At 33.9% G+C, this 27,496-nt stretch overlaps 3 protein-coding genes across 3 annotated transcripts in view; 1 reads left to right on the top strand and 2 right to left on the bottom strand.

Annotated features, from left to right (window-relative positions):
- ft (cadherin-related tumor suppressor fat) overlaps positions 1-27,496 on the top strand; it is a 761,665-nt gene that overhangs the window by 563,541 nt on the left and 170,628 nt on the right. The window lies entirely within an intron of this gene.
- Positions 231-7,949, bottom strand: LOC140437650 (serine hydrolase-like protein). Its single transcript, XM_072527281.1, has 3 exons — positions 7,750-7,949; positions 5,512-6,057; positions 231-765 (listed from the first exon to the last, which is right to left on the bottom strand). Exons 1-3 carry the CDS (start codon positions 7,844-7,846, stop codon positions 464-466), a joined length of 945 nt encoding a protein of 314 aa, XP_072383382.1. The 5' UTR covers positions 7,847-7,949; the 3' UTR covers positions 231-463.
- Positions 11,748-16,518, bottom strand: LOC140437651 (serine hydrolase-like protein). The gene is made up of 3 exons (XM_072527282.1): positions 16,299-16,518; positions 14,261-14,806; positions 11,748-12,123 (listed from the first exon to the last, which is right to left on the bottom strand). The coding sequence occupies exons 1-3, from the start codon at positions 16,369-16,371 to the stop codon at positions 11,819-11,821; spliced, it is 924 nt and encodes a 307-aa protein (XP_072383383.1). The 5' UTR covers positions 16,372-16,518; the 3' UTR covers positions 11,748-11,818.

The raw sequence follows: 27,496 nt of genomic DNA on the forward strand, positions 1-27,496 counted from the left end.
AGTTGGATCATCTAGAGGTTGAGATATTGGTTTAGTCTATCATGTGTCTCTTTGTGCTTTGTCCAGGCTGTGGATATACAATGTAGTATTAACCATATTTCTTTAGGCAGTACAGTTAGAACTCAATAAATTCAACTGACCAATGTAACTGCTAAAATTCATTTGTATCGTGCCAACCATCAAACGCAAAAATTTTAAACGTGCGCAATTGAAATAATCGTTAAGTTTTCTGAAATTTTATTTTTTCAATGAGTTTTTTAAAGATTTTCCTAATTTTCTATTAGAAAACTTAAAAAAAAATGAACGAAATCAGTAAAGTCGTTTTTATGGCGTGGCCAAGAGAAATAGATATTCATTTATAAATGCTGCTGTACTTATTACCTACAAATATCAATCTTTGAAAAAATTATAACACAAATAAATAATAAATTTTAAAGAAAACAACTTTCTTGTAATCTGAAACTTATAATTTGGAATTAGTTTGTAAAAAATTTATAATATGAGGTGCTACCAATTCCGGTCTGTTATTATGAACGTCGTGCTTTCCATCCACAAAAACAGTAGTTATATTTTCAGTTTTTAATAATTGTTCAACTGTGGGTTTATAATCTTTTAAAAGTCGCTGATTCATTTTCGCCAAGACCATTAGAACGGGACAGGAGAAAGAGTGCATTTTTAATAGGTCTCGCGCATAGTTAATGTCTTGAAGGGGACCAACCATAAAGAAAACACGTAGATCTGTTGTATAATAGTATGTGCCATTACCTAAAATAATACAAATATAAATATGTATATAATTATATATATGAAGGGCTTAATGTGAAACAATGACAAGCCAGATATAAGTTCAAAACGAGTTAATGCTATGCTCGGTTAAAGTAATAGTATAGCAAGCTACTAAAAATTTATTTATGTGCTTCGTTAGTAGATGGCGCGATAAACCTATGGTAACACTATTGCATTTGAGCATTTGAGATGTGGCTTTATAGAAGAATGCTGAGAATATCATGGACAGCAAGGATCACGAACAAGGAAGTTCTAGAAAAAATGAAGAAGGAACCAGAGATTGTGTTTACGATCAAACGCATAAAATTGCAATATCTGGGACACGTTATGAGAAATCAGCACCGTTACTCCCTGCTGCAGTCTATATTGCAAGGTAAAGTCAAAGGTAAGCGAGGACCCGGTAGAAGGAGAATATCATGGCTGCGGAATTTAAGAACATGGTTTAAGAAAACCTCAACGGAGCTGTTTCGAGCCGCAGCGAGCAAAGTCATGATTGCCAATATGATTTCCAACATCCAAAACGGATAGGAACCAGAAGAAGAAGAACACTATTGCATAGGTCTAATTTGTCTTAGTATCTACTCGACATAATGACAAGCCACATCAAAATGGAGAACATGGGCGGAAGCGATTCGGATATTTCTGTGAGTTTTGACGATTCTATCAAGAAAAATACTAAAGTTGAGTCGACGTTTGATAATAGTGACCGTGATCCGGACTATGTGTACAATCTAGAAATGACTTAAGTGATGAAAATACAGTGGTATGTAATTTTTTTGTTAAATGTGGCTTGTCACATTATTTCCATTCAAGATTAAAGTATGATTGTAGTGGCTTGTGACATGACTTGTTATATTATTGCATTTGGTTGTAGGACAATGTACAAGGTCCGTCAAGAAAAAGGACAAAACCAAATACACCCGACAAAACTTCAACAAGTCGATGGAGACAAAGAAATGAATACTGTTATTCAAGATCAAAAAGAAAAATTTGAGTTTTGGAACCTTGGTTCATGGGAGTTACAAAATAGCTAGTTATTCGGATGTATAGATAGTGTTAAGAAGAAAAGGTTCTACAGAAAGAAGCAAAAACATCAAGAATCGCATAGAAAAACAATGCTTACTTACTTACTTACTTACTAGCCAACGCCCACCCTTGGCATGTTAGCCATTTGGTGGCGCGCTGACCAGTATAGACGAGCCGTTTCTCGTAGGCGATCTTCATCCTCCTCGGGTGGGTCTGTTTTCAGGGCTGGGCACTCTGGAAGGTGAGCAGCATCCATCTGGAGCTGATCACATAGTGAACAGTTGTCATTTTCGCGGACGCCGATGCGATGTAGATGGGAGGCCAGGTAGTCATGCCCCGTAGTTGTTCTGAATACGGCTACACTAATGGGTCTCGGCAAATTGCGAGAGATTGGTGACTCTATTAGGTGGGCCCAAGATTTTCCAGCACCGGCTTGTATTTGCTGCTCTTTTATCTTCGCTTTGATTCCTCTTCTAATGGTGGACTTTGCTGATGTGTACGAGGGATCCATTGTAGAGTAATCAGCCACCCTTTTTCCATTAAGTTCGATAGTTGGACGCGGCAAGATATTGTTTTGGCACAGTTGGTGCACATATCCTACTCCTGTTCTTCCCGAGTCCGGCATCGAGGATCCATCGCAGTAGATGTGGAGCCACTCATGTGCTGGGTACTTGGTGTGTATCGTCTCTAGGGCGGCTTTCCTTAGGGCGGCTTTCCTTAGGGCAATGTCTGACGAGAAGTGCTTCGGGTCGTTATGGTTTTCAAGCAGTAATTCTGTGTTTGGTAGACAGAGGGCCACTGTGGTTTGCGCTGGGAAGGGGGCGGCTTCCGACAGGACAATGTGATATTTTTCCATGATTTGGTTTGCTACTGTAAGCGGAGTGGTTTGTGTTTTAAGACGTAAGGCTGCTTGTCTATATTCGTCCCATTTTTGTGGAAGTATTCGTCTTTGCTTTTCGCAGAAGGTTAACGCGTGTTGCTCTCTGCGGCATTGTATTGGTTCAATACCGGTCTGGGCTTCCATTGATGTAATCGGTGTTGATTTTGGAGCACCGGTGATGACGCAAAGGGCAGTGTTATGGGCGACTTCAAGCTTGGAGGTGGTGTTTTTACTCGCAGTTATTGTAGCTTCACTCCCATATTCTAATATCGGCCGGACATAGGTTTTGTATGTTGCTACCAGGACATCTTGCGTGGCGCCCCACTTTGTTGCTGTGAGACGTTTGAGCAGTCGACATCTCTTTGTGGCTTTCTCTACAATGTCGTCGATTTGAGGTTTCCACGTCATTTTCTTATCTATGTACACCCCCAAGTATTTTGTTACGTCCTGTCTTTCCATATCAACTCCTTTATACGTCAGCTTGACAGCAGTCTGTTTTGTTGAAAGGCTAAGTACTTAATATACGGTTTTGGTTGTACTGACTGTTAGGCAGTTTTTATCCGCCCATTTTTCTAGATTTTTCAGAGCCTGGTTCATTACTCCCTCGGGCGCTCTCAGACTGCTACTTGATGCCCATATTAGGAGGTCATCAGCATACAGGAGGGCTTCCATAGAAAAACAATGCAGTCTACTCCATTAATGTTAATGGTGAAACTAAATGTATCTGTAAAACAGAATTTTTAAATATCCATGGACTTCAAGCTTCTAATGGCAGAGTAAATAAAATTGTTCTTAAGAAGATAGAAGGAAATCTAGTGCCAGAAAGAGAAAACAGAGAAAAGCATACAAACAGTGTGTACAAAATATATGATTCGGAAATACTAAGTGTTAAAAACCACATACATTCGATTCCACAGTATCAAAGTCACTACTGTCGAGAAGAGAACATGAATAAACTTTACCTGGACTATAACATGAATATAGCCAGTCTCTATTCGGATCGTCCCTTGGTGTAAAGAAGCGTGAATTGAGCCAGTTAAGGAGCATACTTACCATAATATATTCTGTACCGAGTATAATATTGGATTCAAGTTGCCAAAATCAAACACTTGCAAGACATGCAAGTCGAAATTAATATCCAAATGGAGTCAGCAAAATCAGAAAAAAAAATATTATAGCGACTTAACTTACACAAGTCTAAGGCTATGCAACAATTACTAATAAAAATAAGCCCTTCAATTTAACTGTTATGAAGCAGGAAGATTTCCTTAATGTACAACTACTCTAGAGTACTCGCACTGATGACCAGCACTCTTTGGATTTTTCCAATGTTTTTTCCTCTTTATTCAAGAACGATAACAGAAAAGCATTTTGCATTAAGCATTCTGTGAATGGTACCTACAACCCCGTTACTGTTGTCAAGAAGGGACGTCCAAATGTGCTTTCTGTGTTTGATTTACTACAGAAGTATATTGAGCTCATTGGATTGCAAAAAAGTCACTCGAAAATGTGAGATCATTATTACCCTGCATACCTTCAGTGTATCATCCCTTCTATAATAGTTTATGAGAGGATGTTAGCCCTGATGCCGCTGATGAGGTCACTGAGCTGGTTAAACAAGATTTTGGGTATTTACTATTAATATAATAATGTAACAAGCCACATTTTTGTTTTTTAATAAAGACGGTGTTTTTTCTCAAGTTTGGAGTAATTTTATTAATATTGTTGTAGCTATAGTTACATAGTATTCTTCGAATGATATATGATCCTTGCAGAGACAGCGTGACAAACGAATATACAATACAATAACGAGCTAGAGTCTCTATTCGGAAAAGAAAATTTAGTCAGATATATAAAGACCAATAGACTCAGATGGGCAGGGCATGAGATACGCAGTAACGACAATCTCCTTATTAACAATGTGTTCTGGGAAAGGCCAGAGGGAAGAAGGTCTGTAGGGCGGCCTAGAAAAAGGTGGAAAGATGCAGTCAAAGAAGATCTGGAGAAAATGGGAGTACGACAATGGGAATTACTGGCACAGAACCGACAAACATGGAAGGCAATAGTAAACGCGGCAAAGACTCACGACGAGTTGTAGCGCCATTGATGATAATGATGATGATGATATAGTTACATAGTGCATGATGCATCGACATATCTAAACTAAAACAGCAAAAGTTGTTACTGGATTTTATAATATTATTTTTAACATTCAAAGTCAAATATCTCTCTCACTTTTACCTTTTTAAGGCTTGTCATTGTTTCACAAGTTAGTAGTATCGACATAGCTCGCAACAAAGAAAAAAATATAACCAAATATGTGTATAAGATGGAAGGTAACCGTATATACGTATTTCTGACTATCGGTCGTCTTCAGTACGGTGCAGCCAAGTTAGAAAAGGAGCATGTTAACTTGGGAAAGGATCACTGCAAATTTAAACTTACTGGAAGCTGTTGGACTATAATAAAATAAGTTTTTATTCCAACAATAGATCTACAGTTTACACTTTCATAGAGAAACCACCATCTTTTGTACCCTTTAGGTAAAAAAAAGACATTGAAGTGAAAGAACATGATTGCATTTTGTTTTAAAAACAAGTCTTTGATACCACAAGTGTTCCTGATGAGAGGTGAAAACTCGAAACACGTGTAGAGCAATGGTGAAGCTCGAATTTTATAAGTTCAGTAGCTCCATATTTTTTCTATATTTTTTCATTATTTTTATATTTATACATATTTTTTTAGTTTTACAAAATAATGTAGTTAATAAAAGTGATTGGCCGTACCATGGTTAAAATAAATAAATAAAATCAATTTACCTGTTGGTTCTAGACATCGTTTTAACAGCGGTTCAGTTGCTTTTTTAGTTAAAACTTCGTCACCATATCGTCTCGTACTAACAATTTCAGCAATTTCATCATACGTATACTCCAAACCTTTCCTTTGTAATAAATACTGTAGCATTTTCTCCTGCTTCGAGATTATTACTTTCAGGTAGTTTACGCTGTCCTTACCTTCTATAGTGAAGAAGTGGGACCCATCTAGGGATATAAATTTTTCGAACCTCTCGGGATATATTTTGCAAATCCAGAAGCCAATTAGACCTCCCATGCTGTGCCCGATGTAAATGTATTTATCTTTATTAAAATAATCCATTATCATTTTTACCACGAAAAGGAAATCATTAGAATTTATCGGTAGACTGAGTGGAAGATGAGAAGAATTGCCATGGCTTGGAAAATCTGTACAGATGTAGTAGAAGTTTCTTGGTAAGAGTGGTACCAAGTTGTCGAAAGTGCCAGCGTTATCTCCTACTCCATGGAACATAAGAACATGTTTGTGATGTGGTTCTCCCCAGGTTTTAACTAAAACAACCTAAGAATTAGTTGCAAAAATAAACAATTTGTTCATTCGGATAAAGTAAATAAATAAATAATTAAAGCTGGTTTCAAATGCAGTAGCGAGGAATTCCACGAAAATTTTTATGATATAGACAATTATAAACAGTAATGCAGTGGCGTTGCAATATTAAACAAGTTGTGGAGAAAGTTTTTATTGAAACCACAAAATATTGTATTAATCCCTTAATCAATAGATGAAATTTGCTGTAACGGAGACTGTTTTATCTTTAAAACCGTACTTATTAAGTAATTAGGAACATACAAAGAACTAATAAGAATTATTTACGAGAATTTATAACCACTAGATTTAAAACAAGTTTTCAGTCTCATATTTTCCAATATCATAAAGAACTTTGCGAGTACGCGTATTAAAAACTATTTTATAGGATGAAGACGGTTAGCTGTAATACACTTTGTCAATACTGTGAAAGTTCAAGGGAATAGCTTACAAAGAGTTTAAAATATATATAATCACTTTTTCTTGAAAATAATCGAACCAATATTAAAAAAGTGTGAGCGAAGCTGCTGAAGTGGGACGTATACTATTCACTAGATGTACAATTTACCATTTTCGTGAGACTGAAGGTTGTGGTGAATCATTGAAGCAGAATTTTTCAAAATAGTCTTGAAGAGTCGCACGAGTGGACTGTCTTCAGGATTGTGAAAGATTTGAGATTTAAATGGTGTTGTTTTCTGCACATACGATGACCTCTATATACCATATGAAGACATTATAAAATGAGTCTGAATATATACGTTCAGTCTAGAACAAGCTGGTTTCTTCCCTTCGAATTGAGTATGGATATTATGACATAAAAAATGTAAAATCTATTTATAGAAAGGGAAGTAAAAACGTAAAAAAGGCGATTATAAAAAGTTATAATAATAAAAAACGGTCAGAAGTGCTGCCTTCTAGCGAAAACAGGACTGTCCTCTTTAGCAGACTAGGAACTAACCAAATTAGGAACATTTCCATTAAATATTCAATCTAATAGTTTACGAAAGTTGCGAAACTGCAACAAAATGGTAGAAAACGAAATTTAACAAGTTACTGCAAGAATTTGGACATATTTCCTTAAAACTTTTACTATATCACCCAAACTTAATCCTATAGAAACGGTTTGAACACAAAACCGTTTTAAGAGCAGTAAAAGTATTGATATAACAAGAATTTGCCAAAATAAGTACAGATAACTGAAAAAAAAGGGTATGAACATATTATCAAGTTACCAAGTTAAAATAACTACTTGGCAATTAGTATCCTATAGATGTAATTACTGAAGAGATAAGGATTGATTTAAATGATTCCAGCGATGACGATAGTGATTCTGATCATGAAAGTGAACAACATAATATATTATTATGATGTTCATTCATGTTCATTCATTCCTTTATTTTAAACAGCATTTATTATAAAGAACATTTTCAAACCGAATATTTACCAGATCATTAAAAGTTTTAATAAATTCTTATGTAGATACATGTTTTTAATACAATAATTTAATGTAACATTTTTGTATGGATATTTCTGTTTATGTACTATGCAATTTTTAGGTAACCACTTTTATTGCATTTTTTTTATTTCTGTAATAATCTTCCCTTCTCTTTCACAATATATAAATAATTAAATTAAATTAAAAGTGATGGAAAACTCACCTGCTATATGTCCCCATGCAACTGAAATATTTATTTCGTTTATATTTCTACTTTCTTCGTTATTTTCGTCCATGTCATTTAACGGTGAGAGCACCATAAACTAATGTAAATATCTGTGTAAATATTTTCCTAAGAAATAGTTTAATCACATGCATTAAGTTCTATAAATCGTTCTAAAAAATAATTGGTATTATAATTTATTGTTTGTCTGCTAATTAGGTGAAAAAAGTCATAAGGTAATGATTTTAATTGGTAATTAAGTATTTTATGCAACAAAAAATATGTTATGCATTTACCTAATGTTAACATTAGCACAGTTTGCATATGAATTATATTTACAAGGTACACAATTTGATCATGCAATTCATAATTAGAAACAGGTTATTTAATCTACAAACTAAAAAGTTTTTTCCTGATGTAGGTATAAATAATAATTATAACTATCCACCTTTGGATATAGGCTCAAACAATATTTTTCACGTAGCTATATCCAGAGCGATATCTGTTCATCTTGGCTGTTCAGGTTATTTGCGATACCCTTCTGCAGTTATAATGAAATGTTCTTTATATTATGAAATATGATTTGTGACATCATCATATTCCTTCAATTATTATTAGAATATTATTCATTTAACAAGTTAGACACTTGGTTATAAGATTCCTGCGATCAACTTGGATATTGCTGCGTGCAGCGAAAGGTACAAGAATAGCTATGTGTCTGTCAGCATCCCTGAATGATAATGATGCTAACCGACACAGCGCCATTGTTTAACTTCTTGCTGCGTGTAACAATATCCAAAGTACTATCCAACCTACTCAGGAGAGATATTTAAATGAACAAAAAATATACATATAAAAATGCTTTTGGTATGCTTGTTTCTTGTTGTGTGCTGCATTAATGATGTTATTTATCCACCTCAATGGAGTATTCTTTTTGTTCCTTTTGATCATGCAGTCTGCTTCATAAGCTGCTTCATTGACTTTATTGATTGACATATTTATTTGGTAGGTATTCTGGACTCCGGAGTAGGTAGATCAGATTTGTTAATTTTTAGAAAAGCCGTAACTAATATACAAATGGTGTTGAGTCGTTTTGCAGTGCATCAGTATTGTATTTTTCAGTGTTTGGTGAATAAATTTTTTAAACCTGTAATTTGTTTGCACATATCCAGACTCTGCCTTCTTCTGTGCTAGGTATTTCGGTTCTTCTTTACAGGATAGAATCTTATGCGATATCTTATTAAGACACTATGCGAAGAATAATTTTATCGAGTAGAATCTTTTAAGATATTGTGATACAGAAGAACGGTAACAATCTCCTGAGTGAATCGTGTAAACAACAGAGAAGTCTATGAAGCAGATCAAGATAGAATATCTGAGACACACAAGGTTTGAGACGAGGAATTTTCTGTCATAGTATCCTAATATAATATAATTGTAAAAAGTTGTTTAGACTATCTACCACTAAACTATTTAGAGCAGCAACAAATTAAGTGACGATAGACATGTTAGTCGTCAACATCCGTAGTAGATAAGCATCTTAAGAAGAATAATACATATTAAAACTGTTAAGATTTGTTTACACGAGTAGAGTTGTGAGGAGAGTAGAGTAGCGAGTAGAGTCGACTCTACTCGCTACTCTTGATACCGTTCACACGAGGAGAGTTACTAAGTATAGTCCTGATGCTAGTATAGTGTGGAGTGGGTGTTTGTTTCGTACAAAACGAATTCAAGTAAAAGAAAATTGATTCAAAATTGTTTAGCTACTGTTGCAAATGCAACTGAGGTCGCTGAAGCTATCGATGATGATGTAAATAAACAAAGAAATGCGTGGATGAGGGAGTGGCTTAGAAGAAGGAATATACACGGGGCCTCAGCTCTTTTATCTTGATAAAAATACATTTTTTATTTCTTATTGTATTTTTCATTAACAAGTAATAAAAACCTGTAACTAACCCGTGAGCCTTCAGTTTTCTTGTTTCTTTTTGCACCTTTCATGATTGCTTCCATAGGAGTGAACCATTTCACGTTCGGAACGTATACATTGGCTGAATCTGAACCCGATTTTTTTTTATTTTTGTATTTTTAAACACTCTTGATTATAAGTGCACCTTATATTCTTAATTTTTTGCTTGAGTTCGTTTACTCCAAAGCCGCCGTTTGCCATTCTTTCGACGATTTCATCCTCCGCAGCTTGCCTCATACTTTTATTTCTGTAGTGTACACTACGTAAATTCCATAAACACTGGTATTCGCCATACATCTCTACAAGTTTTAAAGTGAAAGTGAAATGAAGTTCATCTTCGGTGAACTTCATTTTCACTATTTACACAAAACACAACTCCAGACGGAATGACAGCGTCCCTATGCACTCTCCTACCTACTCTACTCTACCAGAATTGACCGCGTTCCATGGGTAGAGGGCGCAGGCGAGTGGATATTTTGGCGGTGGTGGTGGTAGTTGAGTAGAGTTTCTTTGCCACATGTTGCTAGTCACTCTACTCTACTTGCTACTCTACTGCGCTGAGCGTTTTTACGGGTAGAGCTACTCTACTCTACCAAGTACTTGCATCATTACTCTACCAGTGTAAACGGGTCTTTAGTGATCATCAGTGTTTCGTGCACAATATACCTCAATAGGCTTCGATTACCTAACAAAAATTTAGTATTTTTTACTTTTCATTCATTGATTAATTACATTACTATTCGAATATAGTCAAATATAGAAGAAAAAGATTTCAATGAATTTAAAAAAAAAAGTCTTTAAAGCTTTTAGGTCAGTTATGATCTATGGCACTGAAAGTTGTATGTAAGCTTGTAGCGGAAATGAGCCTGCTGCTGACATAGAGGGATGAGTGAATATATTAGTAAAGTCTAGGGATTCATTAATTGATGTCTAAATGAAAGAGCAGTAACGGCGAGATGTTCATCATCCAATGAAAAGAATAGCTGCTGAGTTGAAAGTTTCTCAAAGGAGTAGGAAAGAGGCCAAAGAAGTTCTGGCGGGAGACGCTTAGGCATGACGTCTCTTTGAAATCTATTAACCTTGGTAGAAGTCAAGATAAAAACTAATACAGAACAGTAGTTTAGGAAGCCTATCTCGCTTAACACTAAAGTGTTATGTGTGGTCTCTATTACTATATGGCTGTGAGACCTGGACATTAAAGCAGTATGACGTCAACAAAATAAATTCATTTGAAATGTGGATGTACCGCTGAATGCTAAGAATAAGCTGGACCAGTAGAACTACGAATGAAGAAGTACTGAGAGCAGATACCTCATCTGGTCAATACTATCAAAATTAGAAAGACGTCATATCTAGGACACATAATGCGCCATAGGGAATTTGAGCAGCTCCAGGTAATATTAGAAGGCAAGATTGAAGGTAAAAGGACGAAAGAAAAAATCTTGGCTATGAAACATCAGAGATTGGACCCACACAAAAGGAAATGAATTAATTCATCAAGCCCAGAATAGAGAGAAATTTGCAGAGACGGCAATTAGGAGGAGGATCTCGCATAGGGATAATGAGAAAGAGAATGACGATGCTGGAGTAATCAGATCCCATTTTACAAAGCTTTTAATCCGAGGTATTGTGACTGATACTCCATAGTTTTTTTTAAACTTTGTACGAGATCTTCAATAAACTTAAATCAGACATAAACGACTATTATGTGAAATAACCAAACTTTTAAAGATTTATCAAAAAAATCTGTCTCGCACACCAACATCCAGATCTATGACCGAGAGCAAAATAAAAAGTGGAGCAGCTTTGAAGATTTTACTGTATTGTGTTCCAAATTTAAATATTTAGAAAAAATGCCATTGATGTTCTTTTATAGTACTAAATTGTAATCAAACCATTTGTTTATTATTAGATAGAGACAAAGATCCATTTCATTAATACAAGGTACAACTATACAAAAGATTCTTTAAAAGTATCGTTAGCAATGGAATTTAGGAATTTATTGAATTTAGAAAAAGATTAGTAAAAAAATACACAAATTTATTTTATTGTTTAATTAAAAATCCTAAATACAAAAATCAATAATAAATAAGAAAACAACTATTACATTTTTGAATATTGAGCTAATAAAAATTTAGAAACATGTGGTGCCACTAATTCTGGATTTTTATTATGAACATCATGTTTACCATCAATGTATACAATAGTGACATCTTTCAACTTCGGTAACTGATCGTACAGTTTTTTATAAGCTTTCCTTGGGAAGTCGTTTGATTTGGCGAAGATTATGAGCACAGGGCAGCGAAGGGGATCTACTTTGAGACTAGCCAACTTATACCTCGTATCGTTATACGGAATAAATGGCCATGCTACCCGCGGATCTGTCGTCACCACGAATCTATCATCACCTAAAATAGTACATGTATTAATACTTGTAGATTTATCTTAGCGTAAATAATAAATAAGACTCCCAAAAACTACCCTAAAAATAACCCGCCCGGTTCAAGACCTCCAGGAAGACCATCTAAAAGATGGAAGGATACTTGGCAATCTACCTCCCAGGAAATTAACCAGAGGCAGCTTCAGAATGAAACAGATCGAAAGATCTCCAAGAAGTAGAAGAAGAAGAAGAAAAAGAAGAAGATTTACCTTACATAACGTTAAAAAGAAGTTTAATCAATATATATTATTACTTCTTTATATTATATTATTCCACGTTGCAAAAGACAGAGAAGCTTTATGCCTATGCCTCCGTTAATGGGGACGGCATAGGAAGAAGAAGATATTATATTATTTATAGATCCATTAACCCTTCTTAACACATTATGCAAAATATTTTCAAGTATGGTCGTCTAAGGGCTTATTCAAAGCTTATTCGCTTGATCTTGGCGAATGTCAATACTGTACCATACGTAGTGATCTAGATTACGAAGAAATAATCTTAGGGACATCAATACACCTTTGGTTCGAAGGCTCCGTTGCTCAGTACTGCTAGATTATTGGTGGCGTAGTTCTTAATGGTGAGAAGAAAAACTAAATGTAAATAACAAAAAAGAAATAGAGAAGAGAATATTCTAAAAAGAAAGGACGCCAAAATACGTGAAATATGAATGTGAATATGTGAAAAAAATAGAAATGGGATGTTCGCAAAACAAAGAGAAAAGTTCGGAAATGAATAAAAAAGGTGGTGATCAACTTTTTGCAGCAATCCATAAACTACTAGTACGTATATGCCAGAAGAGTGGCTAAAGGGAATAATATGTCCGTTGCATAAAAAGGGTGATCAACTGGAGTGTAAGAACTATAGAGGCATTACTCTGGTAGCATATGCGAATAAAATCTTCGGCAATGTATTATTTGAAAGACTTAAACATTTTACAAAAGATATTGTTGGTTAATATCAATGGAATTTACTGCTTGAGAGTCAACTAAACATTAAATTCAAGCACATAGGCAGATTCTAGAAAAGTCACTAGAATATAACATAGATACACACACCTCTTCGTCGACTTCAAAGCAGCCTATGGCAGAGTGAAAAGAACTGCATTATATAATACAATGATAGACTTTGGGATCCCACCTAAGTTAGTTAAGTTGATCCAACTAATAATGCAAACCGTAAGTTCATGCGTTAGAATTAAAGGAGAAAACTCTACGTTCTTTGACATTAATTATGGTCTAAGACAGGGGGACGCGCTGGCGTGTCTCCTGTGTAATATTGCCTTGGAAAAGGTAATCAGACAATTAAGTATTAGAATGAATGGAACTATTTTTCATAGATCGACGCAAATTCTCGCATTCGCTGACGATATAGTTATGGTGGTCAGCAGTATGAGAGACATGGTGCAGTGTTTTACAAGGCTTGAGGATGCGGCAAGTGAATTAGAACTTGTGGTAAACGAGGAAAAAACAAAATATGTTAGTTTCTAAAAACCCCCGAAATATCCAACCGATAATTCAAATTAACAAGCATACCTTTGAGCAAGTCAAAGGATTCAAATATCTTGGATCTCTATGGACGAAATAAAAAGACGCGTAGCAATAGCAAACAGAACTGTTCACGGTCTCCACAAACATTTAAAAAATAAAAATATAAAATATGCAGTAAAGCTCAATATATACAAAACCTTGATAAGACTGGTTTTGATATATGGGGCTGAAAGGTGGACCTTATCTCAAAATGATGAGAAAGACCTCTTGGTATTTTTAAGAGAAAAATTCTTAGAAAGATTTTTGGGGCCGAAGATACAACTTTAAACTTTATCAGTTATACACCGATCCAGATATTGTGAAATTCGTTAAAGTGCAGAGACTTAGACGGGCTGGACACATTGCTCGGATGTCAGATTACGAAAGCACGAAATGATTAACATTTTCAAAACCCGAGGCCACAAGAAATAGAGGACGACCACGAAGGAGATAGATTGATGATGTGGAAGAACACCTACAGATTCTAAGGTGGACCGTAGAATCTAAGGTTTTTATGACTACTTACCAAACGCAATCCACACCAACAAATCTAATCTGATTTAAAACGGAACTTACCTGTAGGCTGTAAACAACGTTTTAGGATTGGTTCAGCTGCCTCTGAGGTCAGTGTTTCTCCTTTATACCTCCTCTTCATCGTATTCTTTAAAATTTCTTCGTAACTATAGCTGGGAATTTCTGCGGCATCCAACTTCTGCTGAATTTCAACGGTTTTGTTTAATACAAGTCTAACAGTAGATATTGCATCCTTAGCTTCTATAGGAAAGAACGGCAGAGCGTCAAGTGCTATAAGTTTATCTATGAGATCAGGGTATAACCTAGAAAACTCGTATGCTACTTGAGCTCCTAAGCTATGCCCTATAATAATGTATTTCTCTTTTTTAAAATAATCTGTCAGAAGTTTACAGGTCACTATATAGTTAACGGCATGAATGGGTAGCGCAGGCGGAAAATGGGATGATTTTCCGTGACCTGGTAAATCTATACAGATGTAATAGAAGATATTTGGTAAACATGGCATCAAGTTGTCGAATGCTCCTGCGTTGTCAAATGTGCCGTGAAGTAGCAGAACATGTGGATCATCTGGGTTTCCCCAAGCTTTTACTACAATACACAAAAAATATAAATGTGTTATTTTTAACTAAATGTGTGAAGGAACATAATAAGATAACAATTTCAACACCGAAACAGTTAAGGGATTGAAAATTTTGCCTAAGAATATGTCTAACTCGGTTCTCTAATCTCGGTTCCTGTAAGGATAATTATTAAAATTTCATAACAAAGTCGATCCTTTCGAAAAGAACTGGATAAGGTGGCTGTTTTTTGGATGTTCCTTTCTTTGATCATTTGAAGAATCGTTCAAATCAGCAATCTGTTGTCTTCAAATGAAATCAAATCTTTAACTTATTATCGAAAGCTTTCTGGATTTTTGAGTAGATACAATATCGAGTAGTGATTGCACAAGACCAAGAAGACCTCAGTTACATGATGAAGAAACTACAAGGAGAATATACCAAGGCTAGCCTAGATATTAACCTCGCGAAAACAGAGTACCTATCTACAAGTGAAGAAGACATAGAAGATCTACAGATTGACGACAACGTAACAATCAAAGGAAAGGATAAATTCAAATACTTGGGGTTTATAATCACGAAAAAGGCAACAACAGAGGAAGAAATTAAGCAAACATTAGGACAAACAAAAACAGCAATCCGACAACTTGTATGGTGGGATAGACACCTAAATATGAAAACAAAAACACAGATTTATAAAACATTAGTGCGAAGTATTATGACATTTGAGGATGAAAATTGGATTATAAACAAGAAAACAGCAGTAAGATAGTAGCAACAAAGAAGTAGACGACGCCATAAATAAGAGAGGCCTAAACGATGGAAAATTGCACAACAGAGAGATGTAAACGGTTGAGCGGGTGAAGGCAGTGAATACTGTAGTGAATATATACAATATCGATTCAATATATATCTGATACACGTTCTATTTATAGACTAAAGATCTTCAGCATTTTCTTTTTTAAGTGATGTCTACTAACCGAATCCTTATCTATCTGTCTTCTTCTTCTTCCAATTGTTCTGCTCCCTTTTCAATATCTTTTTACATGTAAAAATTTATATGTTTTCCCTCTTATCACATACCATAAATATTGACAAACCTTTTTTCATAGTTCTCATCAAATCGCAATTCTTTCTAATTTCTCTTTATGTGCATTATGTATGAATACAGTAAACTAGTTGCTTGTTTGTAAAGTAATTGATCAAAACTTGTTATAAATATAATGAAAATGAAACATCCTAAACAAATATTATGCAGATGGAAGAACCTTCCAATTAGTGACAAAAACTGAAACATATGGGAAACTGTAAAATATTACAGTTTGCCATATTTATTAACATAGCACCTAACCTAAAAATATTTCTGAACCAAGATCAAGAAAGTAAAATAAAATAAAACTAACTATAAACATTAAGCGAAATTATAGAAAACGAATAAAATAGCATAAATAAAATAAACAATTTAGCTGTATACTTAAAAAAGAAAAAGGCCACAGCAAAGAAATGAAATCATATAAACATACCTGCTACATGCCCCCAGTGCACTGGAACATTAAACTCATTTACAGTTTTACTATATTGCTGGTTCATATTCATTTTCTATGATGTGCACAAACTACTGAAAAGTAAAAATACACTTTAACAGGCCAGTTTACCTTGAACATTAATTTATTTTAATTTGTTAAAAACTAAATGTTTTCGGCGAACGTTGTCTTAACAACTAAAAGTTAGGTTAACGAAATGTTATCTGTTTGTAGATAAAAATAATTCCACATAATAATAATAAAAACAACAGATCACGTGAATCTAGGCATTAGATAAGTTGTTTGTAAGTTTCAAAGTAGACACAGTTATTTGAATATGAGATATCAAAGTGTCTAAGATAATGAAAAATATTTAAAATATAAGATTAAATAAATTGTGTGTAGAATAACTAGTTTAAAAGTTTTTTTTTTATTTGATAACTTAGCCTTCTCCTTTTCTTAATAATTTATTCTTTTTATTTATCTTGCTTGTAAGTCACAATCAAATTTATTATTTTTAATTCCATTCCTATATCTATCCTTTCATTATTAGATTCTGCATAAATATATTTATAATATTGAAAAAAGAATAGATGCCTTTGAGATGTATATATACAGACGAATGTTGAGGATTCCATGGGTACAAAGAGTTACTAATGTTGAGGTACTTCGTCGCATGTGTAAACAAAAAGAATTACTAAGAATAATCAAAGAGAGGAAAATGAAATACTTGGGTCATGTGCTGAGAGGCGAAAGATATGAATTACTTCAAGTTATACTGGAAGGAAAAGTACAAGGCAAAAGATCAGTAGGAAGACGCCAGAACTCGTGGCTGAAAGACCTGAGGAGATGGTTCGACCGCTCATCCGCAGAGATCTTTCGCGCAGCCGTTTCCAAAACTACAATTGCCATTTGGATTGCCAACCTTCGAAAGGAGACGGCGCAATGAGAAGAAGAAGAATATTGAACAAATTTTGTGCTGAAAAAATCTTTTTTTTTTTTAATAGTTATTCATATTTTTCAACAATTTTAACGCATGACGAGACGGGATTTGAATGTTTATGTTTACCGATAGTATGTATACAGTATGTTTACAAATAGTACATGATCCATTTCCTTTCGATCCATTTCTCTATCGGCAATTATACCAACTCCAATATACCAATATTATTTTACGAATTTATTTTAGTATTGAGCATTGTCATGTTTGATAATTAGTAAGAAAAGAATAATAGAAGGTCAACTCTACGTCAACCAATCCCCTGTAGAAAGAGTGACGCACTACAACTACCTCGGCACCATAATAAATGAAGAATGGACCAACAACCAGGAGATTAGAGCACGCATTGGAAATGCTAGATCCACCTTCAATCGGATGGGGACCTTCTTCAAGAGTCACAACCTCTCTCTTGATACAAAAGTAAGAATGCTGCTATGCTACGTCTTCTCTGTCCTTTTTTATGGTGTTGAAACGTGGACGTTCGTGGATATGTGCATAAAACTAGAAGTATTTGAGATCTGGCTATATCGGAGAATGCTTGAGAGCAGATATGCACTCCTTCAAGTCATCCTGCAAAGAAAAATATTTGGAAAACGAGGTCCAGGAAAAAGAAGAACATCTTGGTTAAAGAACCTCAGAATCTAGTTCAATACAACATCTGTGCAGCTTTTCCGCGCTGCTGCAGATAAGATAAAAATTGCCATGATGATCGCCAACATTCGTAACGGATAGGATCATCAAGAAGAAGAAGAATTTTACGAATTTTTCAACTCGTTTGACATGACATATGTATTGGGCGAATGTCTTAGAAACTTTTTACCAGCTTCAAAAGAATTATAAAGAAAAAGAAATTTCACCAATTCAAAATTCAGTTACGTCAGGATATAAATCAGAATGATTTTCAAACAAGAATTAAGTTTTTTATGTAGGCAGAAGAATTGTTAAGTCAATATGTAAATTTTTGGAATTTTTTGAAAAATATTTTATTTCCTGACAATTCATCCCAGAGGAAATGTCAGATAATTATGTTAACAGACATAATTATCATTATTACTTCGATCAAAATCTTCATCTATTTGGAGGTACGCCCCAGAACAGGTGGTCATTCACTGTTTAGGGAGGCACTGTTGGATCATATGTTATTGTACCTTACTTGTTCGACCGGTTCTTTGAAAGGGTATTAACAATGAGTGTCATAGGTTTTTAACGGACGAGTTGTCTGGATTGTTAGAGGATGTTACCTTGTAAGTTAGACGAAACATGTGATTTCAACATGACGGAGCACCACTGCAACATACAATAAAAGTTAGATGTGTGCTAAATAATAACTACAGCGACAGTTGGATTGGATACTGTGTTAATGTGGAATGGCTTCCAAGATCTCTAGGACTAAATGCATTTACCAGCGTTGGATCTGAAATGCTACAAGATGTTCAGCAGTCTTCTATCAGGGGTATACGACTGTGTCTATACATAATGGGCTACATTTTGGACTGTTAAACTGTCCAATTAAGCTGTTCTTAAAACGATGAATTTAGAACATATGCTCATAAGCATCATAAAGAGGAGAAAAACAGAATACTTCAGGCATATGATTAGAGAACTTAAGTACCATCTACTTTGCCTTATAATACAAGGAAAAGTGGAGGGAAAGAGTTGGATTGGTCGAAAGGCCAATACGTAATATGAGGGTCAAGTTTCATGGCTACGTAATTTTAGGTAATGTCATGGTTCCACAGTAGAAGAATTATTCGGTACAGTAGCCAATAGCGAAAGGTTTCAGGAAATTGTAAAACGAACGTCTGAATACTGAAGAAGGTCTTGCCAATGTTAATGTCAAGTCGCAATTGTATGCATTCGCTATTTACTTCATCTAGAAAAGTTTGTAGCTCTTCCATACTCCCAAGATGCATCCTTGTCTGACCCCTCTCTCAATCAGTATATTATTAGTTTCTGGCTCGGTTACCTTTACTATTGATTTTTGTTTCCAATAAATAGGTTTATAATAATGGACATAAAAAAAGGTTTTTTTTGTTGTATTTGTACTTTTCTGTTTATTTTGAAATATAAATTCATTAAAAATTCGGAAGTGACCAGCAAATCAAATATCTTCTTCATCTTCTTTTGCTTTTTATACAGACATGACTCTATCTGTTTTTCAATGTGCCTCCAGTAAGTTGTCGTTCCATCGGTTTCGTGGTCTTCCTACTAATCGTCTTCCTATTGGGGAACCGTCTCTTGCTGTCTTTACTACTCTATTTGTTGTCATTCGGCTTATATGATCGTTTCATTCTACTTTTTTATTTCTTACCCAGTTCTTGATGTTCTCCACCTTGCATCTACGTCGTATATCTGTACTTCTAGCTCTGCCCCATAGTGTCTTACCATCAATTTTTCTAAGTGTTTCCATCTCTGCTGTTTCTAACATCCTTTTTGCCCTCTCTGTGTCAGGTCTTGTTTCTGCCGCGTATGTCATTATTGGTCTGATGACTGTTTTGTAAATTAGGCCTTTCATTTCTTTCCCGATATTTTTATTTCTCCATATTGTTTCATTCGGCAGCCTGCGTCTCTGTTTGCTCTATTCACTTGATCTTCCACTTCAGTTTCGAGCTTTCCGTAACTAGATAATGTGATGCCTAGATATTTAAACTCCATCGCTTGTTCTATTACCATCTGACCTTCCAGCCCAATTTATTTCCAGCTTAGTAAATTTGCTGTTGCAAATAACCATGCATTTTGCTTTTTTGGGAAATTAACATGTTAAATTTTAACAAGAAAGAAGGATTTGGTGAGGTTTTTAGAAGGTTTTTTACTATAAATCATGCTTTTAAAAATGTCTTTATAGTTTTTGGCTAAAGTTCTGTTTAATTTAAATACATATAAATAAAAAATTTAAAAATATTTATTATTAACGATTGGTCTAAGGTTAATTTTAATTGTGATTGATATCTTTATTCTAATCGACCATTGAAACAATGTATACAACTTTTGTTTTTGTACAACCATATACCTACATCAGCTTAAAGTTCAATAAACTTCTTACCTACTCGATTTTTTGTAACGATTACAAGTCTTTCATTAAATAATGTTGATGGTGTCATGTCATTCTCCTCGTTCAATTGTTAGACGCAAGTGAAATATTCTTCTGTCTGAATATTTCTACGTATCGTTTACTCATAGGATATACAAGGCATGTCTGAAATCAAATTGTAACTATGGAATAAAATCCCAATTCCTCAACATCTGTCGTGTTATTGCACTTGCTTTTTTTCCATATTTAGTCAAAGCAACTTACAGAGAGAAACTGCTAAACAGAAAGAAAATTTTTATTATTGCAGGGACTCTAATTAAAAACATTTAATTTAGAATATATTTTTAAAAAGTTTTAATCAAAAAATCCTTTATCAAGAGGTATATTTATTTATAAAAACCTTTCCGGCTACATCCCAGAACGTTTTTGGAATGACTATTTTATCATCAGTGCTGTTATTCGGTATACATGTATAAAGCCACTATATATGTATAAGTGCCACTAAAAGCAACAGTTGCTACCTAAATGCTCTTATAGAGACTATATCTCCAACATCATTTATAATATTATTAGCAACAATGTAATTTCAATCTAATTTAACAACATTTAAATGGTTTTTTATAAATAAAAAAAGAGCTTATCGAAATGGACAATAGTTAGATCATATTCATTATTATACTTTTAGTAGGCATTTTTATGAGCAAGCAAATTCTTGATAAAAATTCTTAGTAAAAAATCAATTCCTAATTCGGTACGAAATCTTTGGTAAAAAAATCCTTTTAGCATCGATGAATTGTTGTAGAAATCTCAAGCTCGCGAACAACTTTAAATATTTTGCTAATGATATCGCTCATATCCAGTCCCTATTTACTTTTCAGTCGTTTTCCGAGAACCAGAAATGTCAATGTTGCCGACTGGATCCAAATTGCAGTGGTTTCAATTGCGTGTAGATTTTATTATGAAAATATATCAGAATTATAAACTTTTATTATAGTAATATAGTAGTTTTTTGCTTGTAACATGGTAGACAAGTAGTTTTCACTTGTTTTGAATAGATATTCTGCCCACTGTAGTTGTTTAATTCTCATTGCAAGAACTGCATCTCTGATTTTGCTTTTGATTTATTCGTATTTATTGTATAGCTCGAATGACGCTATGTTTATTCGTTCCCATATTTCAATTTTTTGTTGTAGTTTCTTTGTTAACACCCATGTCTCGCACCCATGCGTTAGAGTAGGTCGCAGGATAGTTTTATACAGCCTTATTTTTGTATTTCCCGATACATCTTTCGATTTTATTATTCTTTGCAAACTGCCTGCACACCTGTTTCCTTTTGCTATTTGAAAATCTATTTCCTTTTCTTCTTCGCATTTATTTGTCACAAGAACACCCAGATACAAGTAATCCTTTACCTCTTTAATTCCCAGAATATCTCTCCCTAATGCAATTTCCATATTTAGTTTTCTGCTTTTCTTTTGCTCATTTTTCAGCTCCATGTATTTTGTTTTATTTATATTTATCTGTTATCCTATATTTCCTGCGGCCTCTAGAAGATTCTTAGCTATTTTTCCTAATTTTTTTCTACTCCTAGGCAAAAGTACAACATCATAAGCATAGGCTAGACACTGGTGACTCTTATTAAATTTTATTTCCACTCTGTTCATATTTCTGTCTCTTATTATCTTTTCAAGGGCCAAATTAAACAGCGTGGTGGATAAAGGATCCCCTTGTCTTACACCTTTCTGAACTCTAAAGTATTGGCTACTCTTTCCATTAATCTTAATTGCGCTTGTATTGTTCTGAAGCGTCATATGTATCAGTCTGAATGAGATTTTGAACTCCTGTAAAGCCTTCATCAGTTTTGATCTACCTACATTGTCATAAGCACCCTTAAAATCCACAAAGATAAGGTGTGTCGGTATGTCGTATTTATATACACCAGATAGAACTTATTTCAGCATAAATACATGGTCACTAGTTGATCGATTTTTTTCTAAAACCAGCTTGATAGTCACCCAATATTTTTTCTGTACACACTTCTATTTTTTTTTTTATCAACCTCATCCTTAGTTGGTTTTGCAATATATATTCCATCCATTGGTATTGATTCTCGTTCATTGTCGTTTTCCTCGACAAAAATATCCCCGTTCGAAATATTGTTTCTATCTCTCCAATTTTTGTCTCTCCTGTTTGTCTTTAATGTAGGTCGTTTTTGAATTGTAACATCTGCTTATTTTAGATACATAGAGCAGTGGCTATACCGCTCTGAGGAGACCTAAAGAGGTCGAAATACGTATAAGCGGCTTGTCGCTGACCTGTATCGAAACAAAAATCTAATACCATCATTATGATCTGCTTATTTCTTTAACATATTTGTAAAAATATTTTATATCCTTCCTTTGGTATTTTTCTTTCTAATTTTGAAGTTAACTTTTAAAGATCTCTTTTCTTCCTTCGGCAAATTTTCTTTACTAATTTCTTTTGCCCATATATCTTTCTTTATCATCTTTGTAAAAATATTTTATATCCTTCCTCTGGTATTTCTCTTCCTTATTTGAAGTTGACTCTAAAAGCTCTCTTTTCTTCCTTCGGCAAATTTTCTTTACTAATTTCTTTTGCTCATATATCTTTCTTTATCATTATCATTTTTTGTTTGCAACATCTTTTGTCTATATATTCGCTTTAACTCTATTTCTTTTTCACATTCTATGTCCAACCATTCTTTCTTCTTTTTCCTTTTACTCTTTGTTATATTTCTATTCATAGCTGTTTTTATACTATTTTCGAGTATTTTCCAGTTTTCTTCTATGCCATTTAATTGAACAGTTACGTCGCTGTTATAAATATTTTCTAGATCTTGCCTATACTTGTTGGCTACTTCCTCTGTTTTCAATTCGTCGTTAATATATCTTATGTTTTGCCTTTTTTGGGTTTTATTTTTTCTGAATACTCATACTTTACCTTACACTGTAACTGCACTTGTCATATCATTGTATAAATCCCTCAAAGTATTAATTAAAATGTGTGGAATTTTCCTGGCTTCTAGCCCGTGCCACTGCAATGGGACACTATCATACGCCTTGTAAAGATCAATAAATACCATGTGTGTCTTAATATTGTATTGTAAGCTCTTTTTCTATGCTTTGGTTGACAGAACACATTGCCTATACTAGAACGACCAGTAAGAAAGCCACTCTGATCTTTAGAGTGGCTCCAAATCCAAATTTGGATCAAATCCAAATTTTTTACTGTGTGGGAAAGTTCAGCGAATATTTTCTTGGTTTTATAAGATATGCTTGTGACAAGCTCCAATGCATGTCCATGGAAATAAAAACCTTATAAGCCTCGCATAAATCGTCTGAAATAACTTGGTATTCTCTATACACAAACAATGCCTTGATGAGTTCCTAGACAAGAAGCAAGTGGCCATTTCCGTCAAAGAGGAATTAGTAACTTATCCTGGTAAATAGCAAATCATGATCATTCTCTTTGCTTTTATCCCTTAGCCTTAGCCTTCTTATGTAATTAGGGAAGTTGACACTCCCCTAATTATATTTTCCTATAAACTTATATCATGACAGTCGGTAAGCTATAAGCTTATATCTTAAGCCTATAGCTTACCGACATTTATCACATTCCCCCACCAGTCATTTTGTAATAATCTTATAATTAGTAAAGTCACAAAACCAAGGGATCATTTGATATCTTATTAAGTCACTGTGATAGTTTTTGTTTTATTTACTTATTTTTAAAAGTTCAAAGTAAAAATCAAATTCTAATATATATTATAGAATTTATATTTAAAAAGAGGCTATTCAATATCCAAGATTAGGGAAAAGAGGCGAACAGTTGCATCACAAATAGAGAGGTACTGTTTCATAAAAAAGCAGTAAGAAAAGTACAATACAAAAAATATATAGCGTGTAATGTTAAGCAGTAACTTTGGCAACATTGATTCATCGGGTCGCAAAGTGACGAAAACAAGCATACTCTTAGTTAATACTTGCGGTCCTCATTAGTATTCTCCGCGAATTAATCCAAAAACAGAATTGCAAAAGAGACCGACTGCAGTGAAAAGAGAGGATGAAAGAAGAATACGGTTCTGAACATAGTCGCAGGCGATGAGTTATCACTGGAGGAAATATAATTTTTGAATATACTTTTTAAAGATAACGAACTGAAATTGAATAAATTTTCCATCTTTTACTATTTTGTAAGGAAAAAATTTAATTGAAATTAGTAAGGAACATATCAGATAATAAAAAATTTATTAAAATCCTTTATAAAAGGTATATAATTAATATACCTTTTATCCTTTTATATAAATATATAATTATATACCTTTTATAAAGAATTTTAATAAATTTTTTGTGATACATGGTATACAGCCAGCTACAGGAACTTAGTTTCCTTGTGGATGGATATCAGATAATGAATAGATGAATTAATCTATGATCTACTATGATAAATTATCTGAATTAGACGATCTAAACACAAATAGAAAATGTAGAATGGCGTGAAACCATAGCCTTGTTTTCAAATAACGTTTTTTTAAGTATCATACCTTTTTTTTTCTTAATTTATAACACTTACACCGACATTTCTTGATAAAAAATTTTCTTAATCTAGTAATAAGTTAGTAATTGGATATATAGCACACTATCGTCTTCTTTAGCAAGAGATTGATGGAGCCCATTATTCGCATCTTGTATTACATCACTTCTAATGACAGCAACTTTTATCTTGATTAAGAAAAGCATCAATCTCACAGGTAACGTTCTTCATTTTATCAATATTACAACTAAATTTAAAATAATGCTAAACAATTTAATTACTTAAACGAAATACGAAATATATTTGTTTAAACAAACTATTGCTTTTCGGCAAAACTTTATGTATTTTTTACAATTAGTTCCTCTTCATCTTCTTTTTCTATGGGAATAATATTTTTTACACTGACCATACTGCAGCAAATTGGCTTATTATACACCTTTGATAACATCAGAATAACAAGCCCTCAGAACTTTGGCAGATTTGCTATATATAGGCTCCCCAGCAACAACCGATGTTGCTCTTGCTCTTGCATAAAGTCTAAATCTAACTATTAAATAGCAACAGTACGTTCTTCGCAATTTGCCTTAATGTGCTAGAGATCGGTCTGTCACTTATTTCTGAGTCTTCTTTTGCTCCATCTTCCTAGCGTTCACCAGCTTCTCTAGGAGACTTCTCTTCACTAGCGAATTAGTTGAACTGTAAATTCAAGCTTACTGGAAGCTATTGGACGATGGTAGGAATAACCTTTTAATCCGACATACATCTACAGTTCACCCTTGAAAACACTATCTTTTACACTCATTACGTAAGAAAAAGACGTTGAAATAAAAGTAGACGATTGCATTTCTTTTCAATTCGAACGCCACCATTATTCTACACGTGTTTCTACACGAGTTATTTAACTCCTTATCAGGAACACTTATAGTAGTTCATACTGAAATAAAATGCAAATGAAATTCTCATTTTCCATGGCACCAACGTTATCTACAAAAATTTATACGGCTACATTTCCCATTTTATATCCTTTTTCTTTACTCATTTTCATGATTACTTTATCCATAATAAATCCATATCATGGATAATGGGCTTAGTAAAATACCTTGTCTGATACCAGTGTTGCATATAACATGACCTCTATATAACATAAGAGGCTACCAGAGAGGGAGTAGACGGTCTTCGTTCAATCTAGAACCTGCTGGTTGCTGTCGCCTTGGGTACGGATATTACGACAGACAAATAAGAAGCAAGAAGACTATATAAAACTGTATTTAAAGCAATTAAAATTAAACGGATAATATACATACATTTAATTCTAATAAATCAATAATATCTACCAATTAAAATATGCGTGACAAATATAAAAAATCTTTATCTACGGTTGAGAGTAATTCATATACGACAAAGTCTTTGAACAATACAAACAAATCTGTTATTTAGGAGAGTCGCTTTTACAACTTTTGAATAAATTAACAATAGAACAGTTATATGAAACCAATGCAAAACGAACTATGGATATCTATATCATATAAACTGCTTGTCTACGGGTAAATCGTAACGGGGGTAAGTTAGAATATAATAAGGGACGAAATACTGGCTGAGCAATTACTTTTACGGACGATTGCCTCAAAATATATAACGATGTAAGGCATTAGAATAATTTTTACATAAATAATGTTAGGACAAATATTATAAAAACAATATAATGGATAGATATGTCAATAAAGTCAATAATTTGTCAACTAATAATGCGATCGCGCATACAAATAATTAATAGAATTATTAATAGATAAAGACATGTACGAGATTCAAAAAATCAATATAAAAAAACAATATAACAGTAAAAAACAAATGTTAAATGTCCTTAAATCAAAATTTTCAATCGTGGCACAAAATGGGATAGAGTTCTACACAAAAAAATATGAATTTGCAGCAAATAACTACGTTATACCAATAAATGTACTTGAAATATCACATCAGATGTGATTTGGTAACGGATACTGTGTTCAATAATGTATATGAGTTGTACTTTACCCCATAGAATTGGTAGCAGCAGCTACAGGTGCTGGGAAGAGCGCAAATTGACATCTTCGACAGGCAGAAAAAAAAAAGTTGTCGATGGCCTTGGATCTATTCTGTCTGAGTATAAAAAGATCTACAAGACTTTTGAAACCTACAATATACAACGTAAATCACAGAAAAGGACGAAATACAAGATTGTAATTGTATCTGTTTTTATTTGCTACTTTTTTGATAAAGTTGGCGAAGATGAAGATAATATTATAGTATTTTTGATCATAGATTCTTTCAAATGCTTAAGTCTTTGTAGAGTTGCAGGTTAGAAATATCTTGCTCTTGGAGAATATGACTGCATAGATATAGTCACATTGGGTATCATGGGTACCCAACATTACTTTGTAAAAATATTTATAAATATCGAACCTGTTGACCACTGACTTGGGACGGCTCTGTTTTTATCGAAAAGGAAGAAGATAGGACATTCGTCTGTTGGTTGAAATGCATTCCGGCCGCCGGACTCATTTCTGCCGCTAAACGACGTCACCGGTCACTGCAAATATTTCAAAATCGTCGGAAAAAGTGCTCGCCGGAACGGAC

The sequence above is a fragment of the Diabrotica undecimpunctata genome, chromosome 3, assembly GCF_040954645.1.
Source record: "Diabrotica undecimpunctata isolate CICGRU chromosome 3, icDiaUnde3, whole genome shotgun sequence".
Lineage (NCBI taxonomy): Eukaryota > Metazoa > Arthropoda > Insecta > Coleoptera > Chrysomelidae > Diabrotica > Diabrotica undecimpunctata.

What these genes read in the sequence shown, in the direction of transcription:
- LOC140437650 (XM_072527281.1), bottom strand. Translation starts at nt 7,846, where the DNA reads ATGGTGCTCTCACCGTTAAATGACATGGACGAAAATAACGAAGAAAGT. An exon ending in TGCATGGGGACATATAGCAG is followed by an intron (nt 6,058 to 7,749) that starts GTGAGTTTTCCA and finishes AGGTTGTTTTAG; the next exon opens with TTAAAACCTGGGGAGAACCA. An exon ending in ACGATGTCTAGAACCAACAG is followed by an intron (nt 766 to 5,511) that starts GTAAATTGATTT and finishes GTATTATTTTAG; the next exon opens with GTAATGGCACATACTATTAT.
- LOC140437651 (XM_072527282.1), bottom strand. Translation starts at nt 16,371, where the DNA reads ATGAATATGAACCAGCAATATAGTAAAACTGTAAATGAGTTTAATGTT. An exon ending in GCACTGGGGGCATGTAGCAG is followed by an intron (nt 14,807 to 16,298) that starts GTATGTTTATAT and finishes TGTGTATTGTAG; the next exon opens with TAAAAGCTTGGGGAAACCCA. An exon ending in ACGTTGTTTACAGCCTACAG is followed by an intron (nt 12,124 to 14,260) that starts GTAAGTTCCGTT and finishes GTACTATTTTAG; the next exon opens with GTGATGATAGATTCGTGGTG.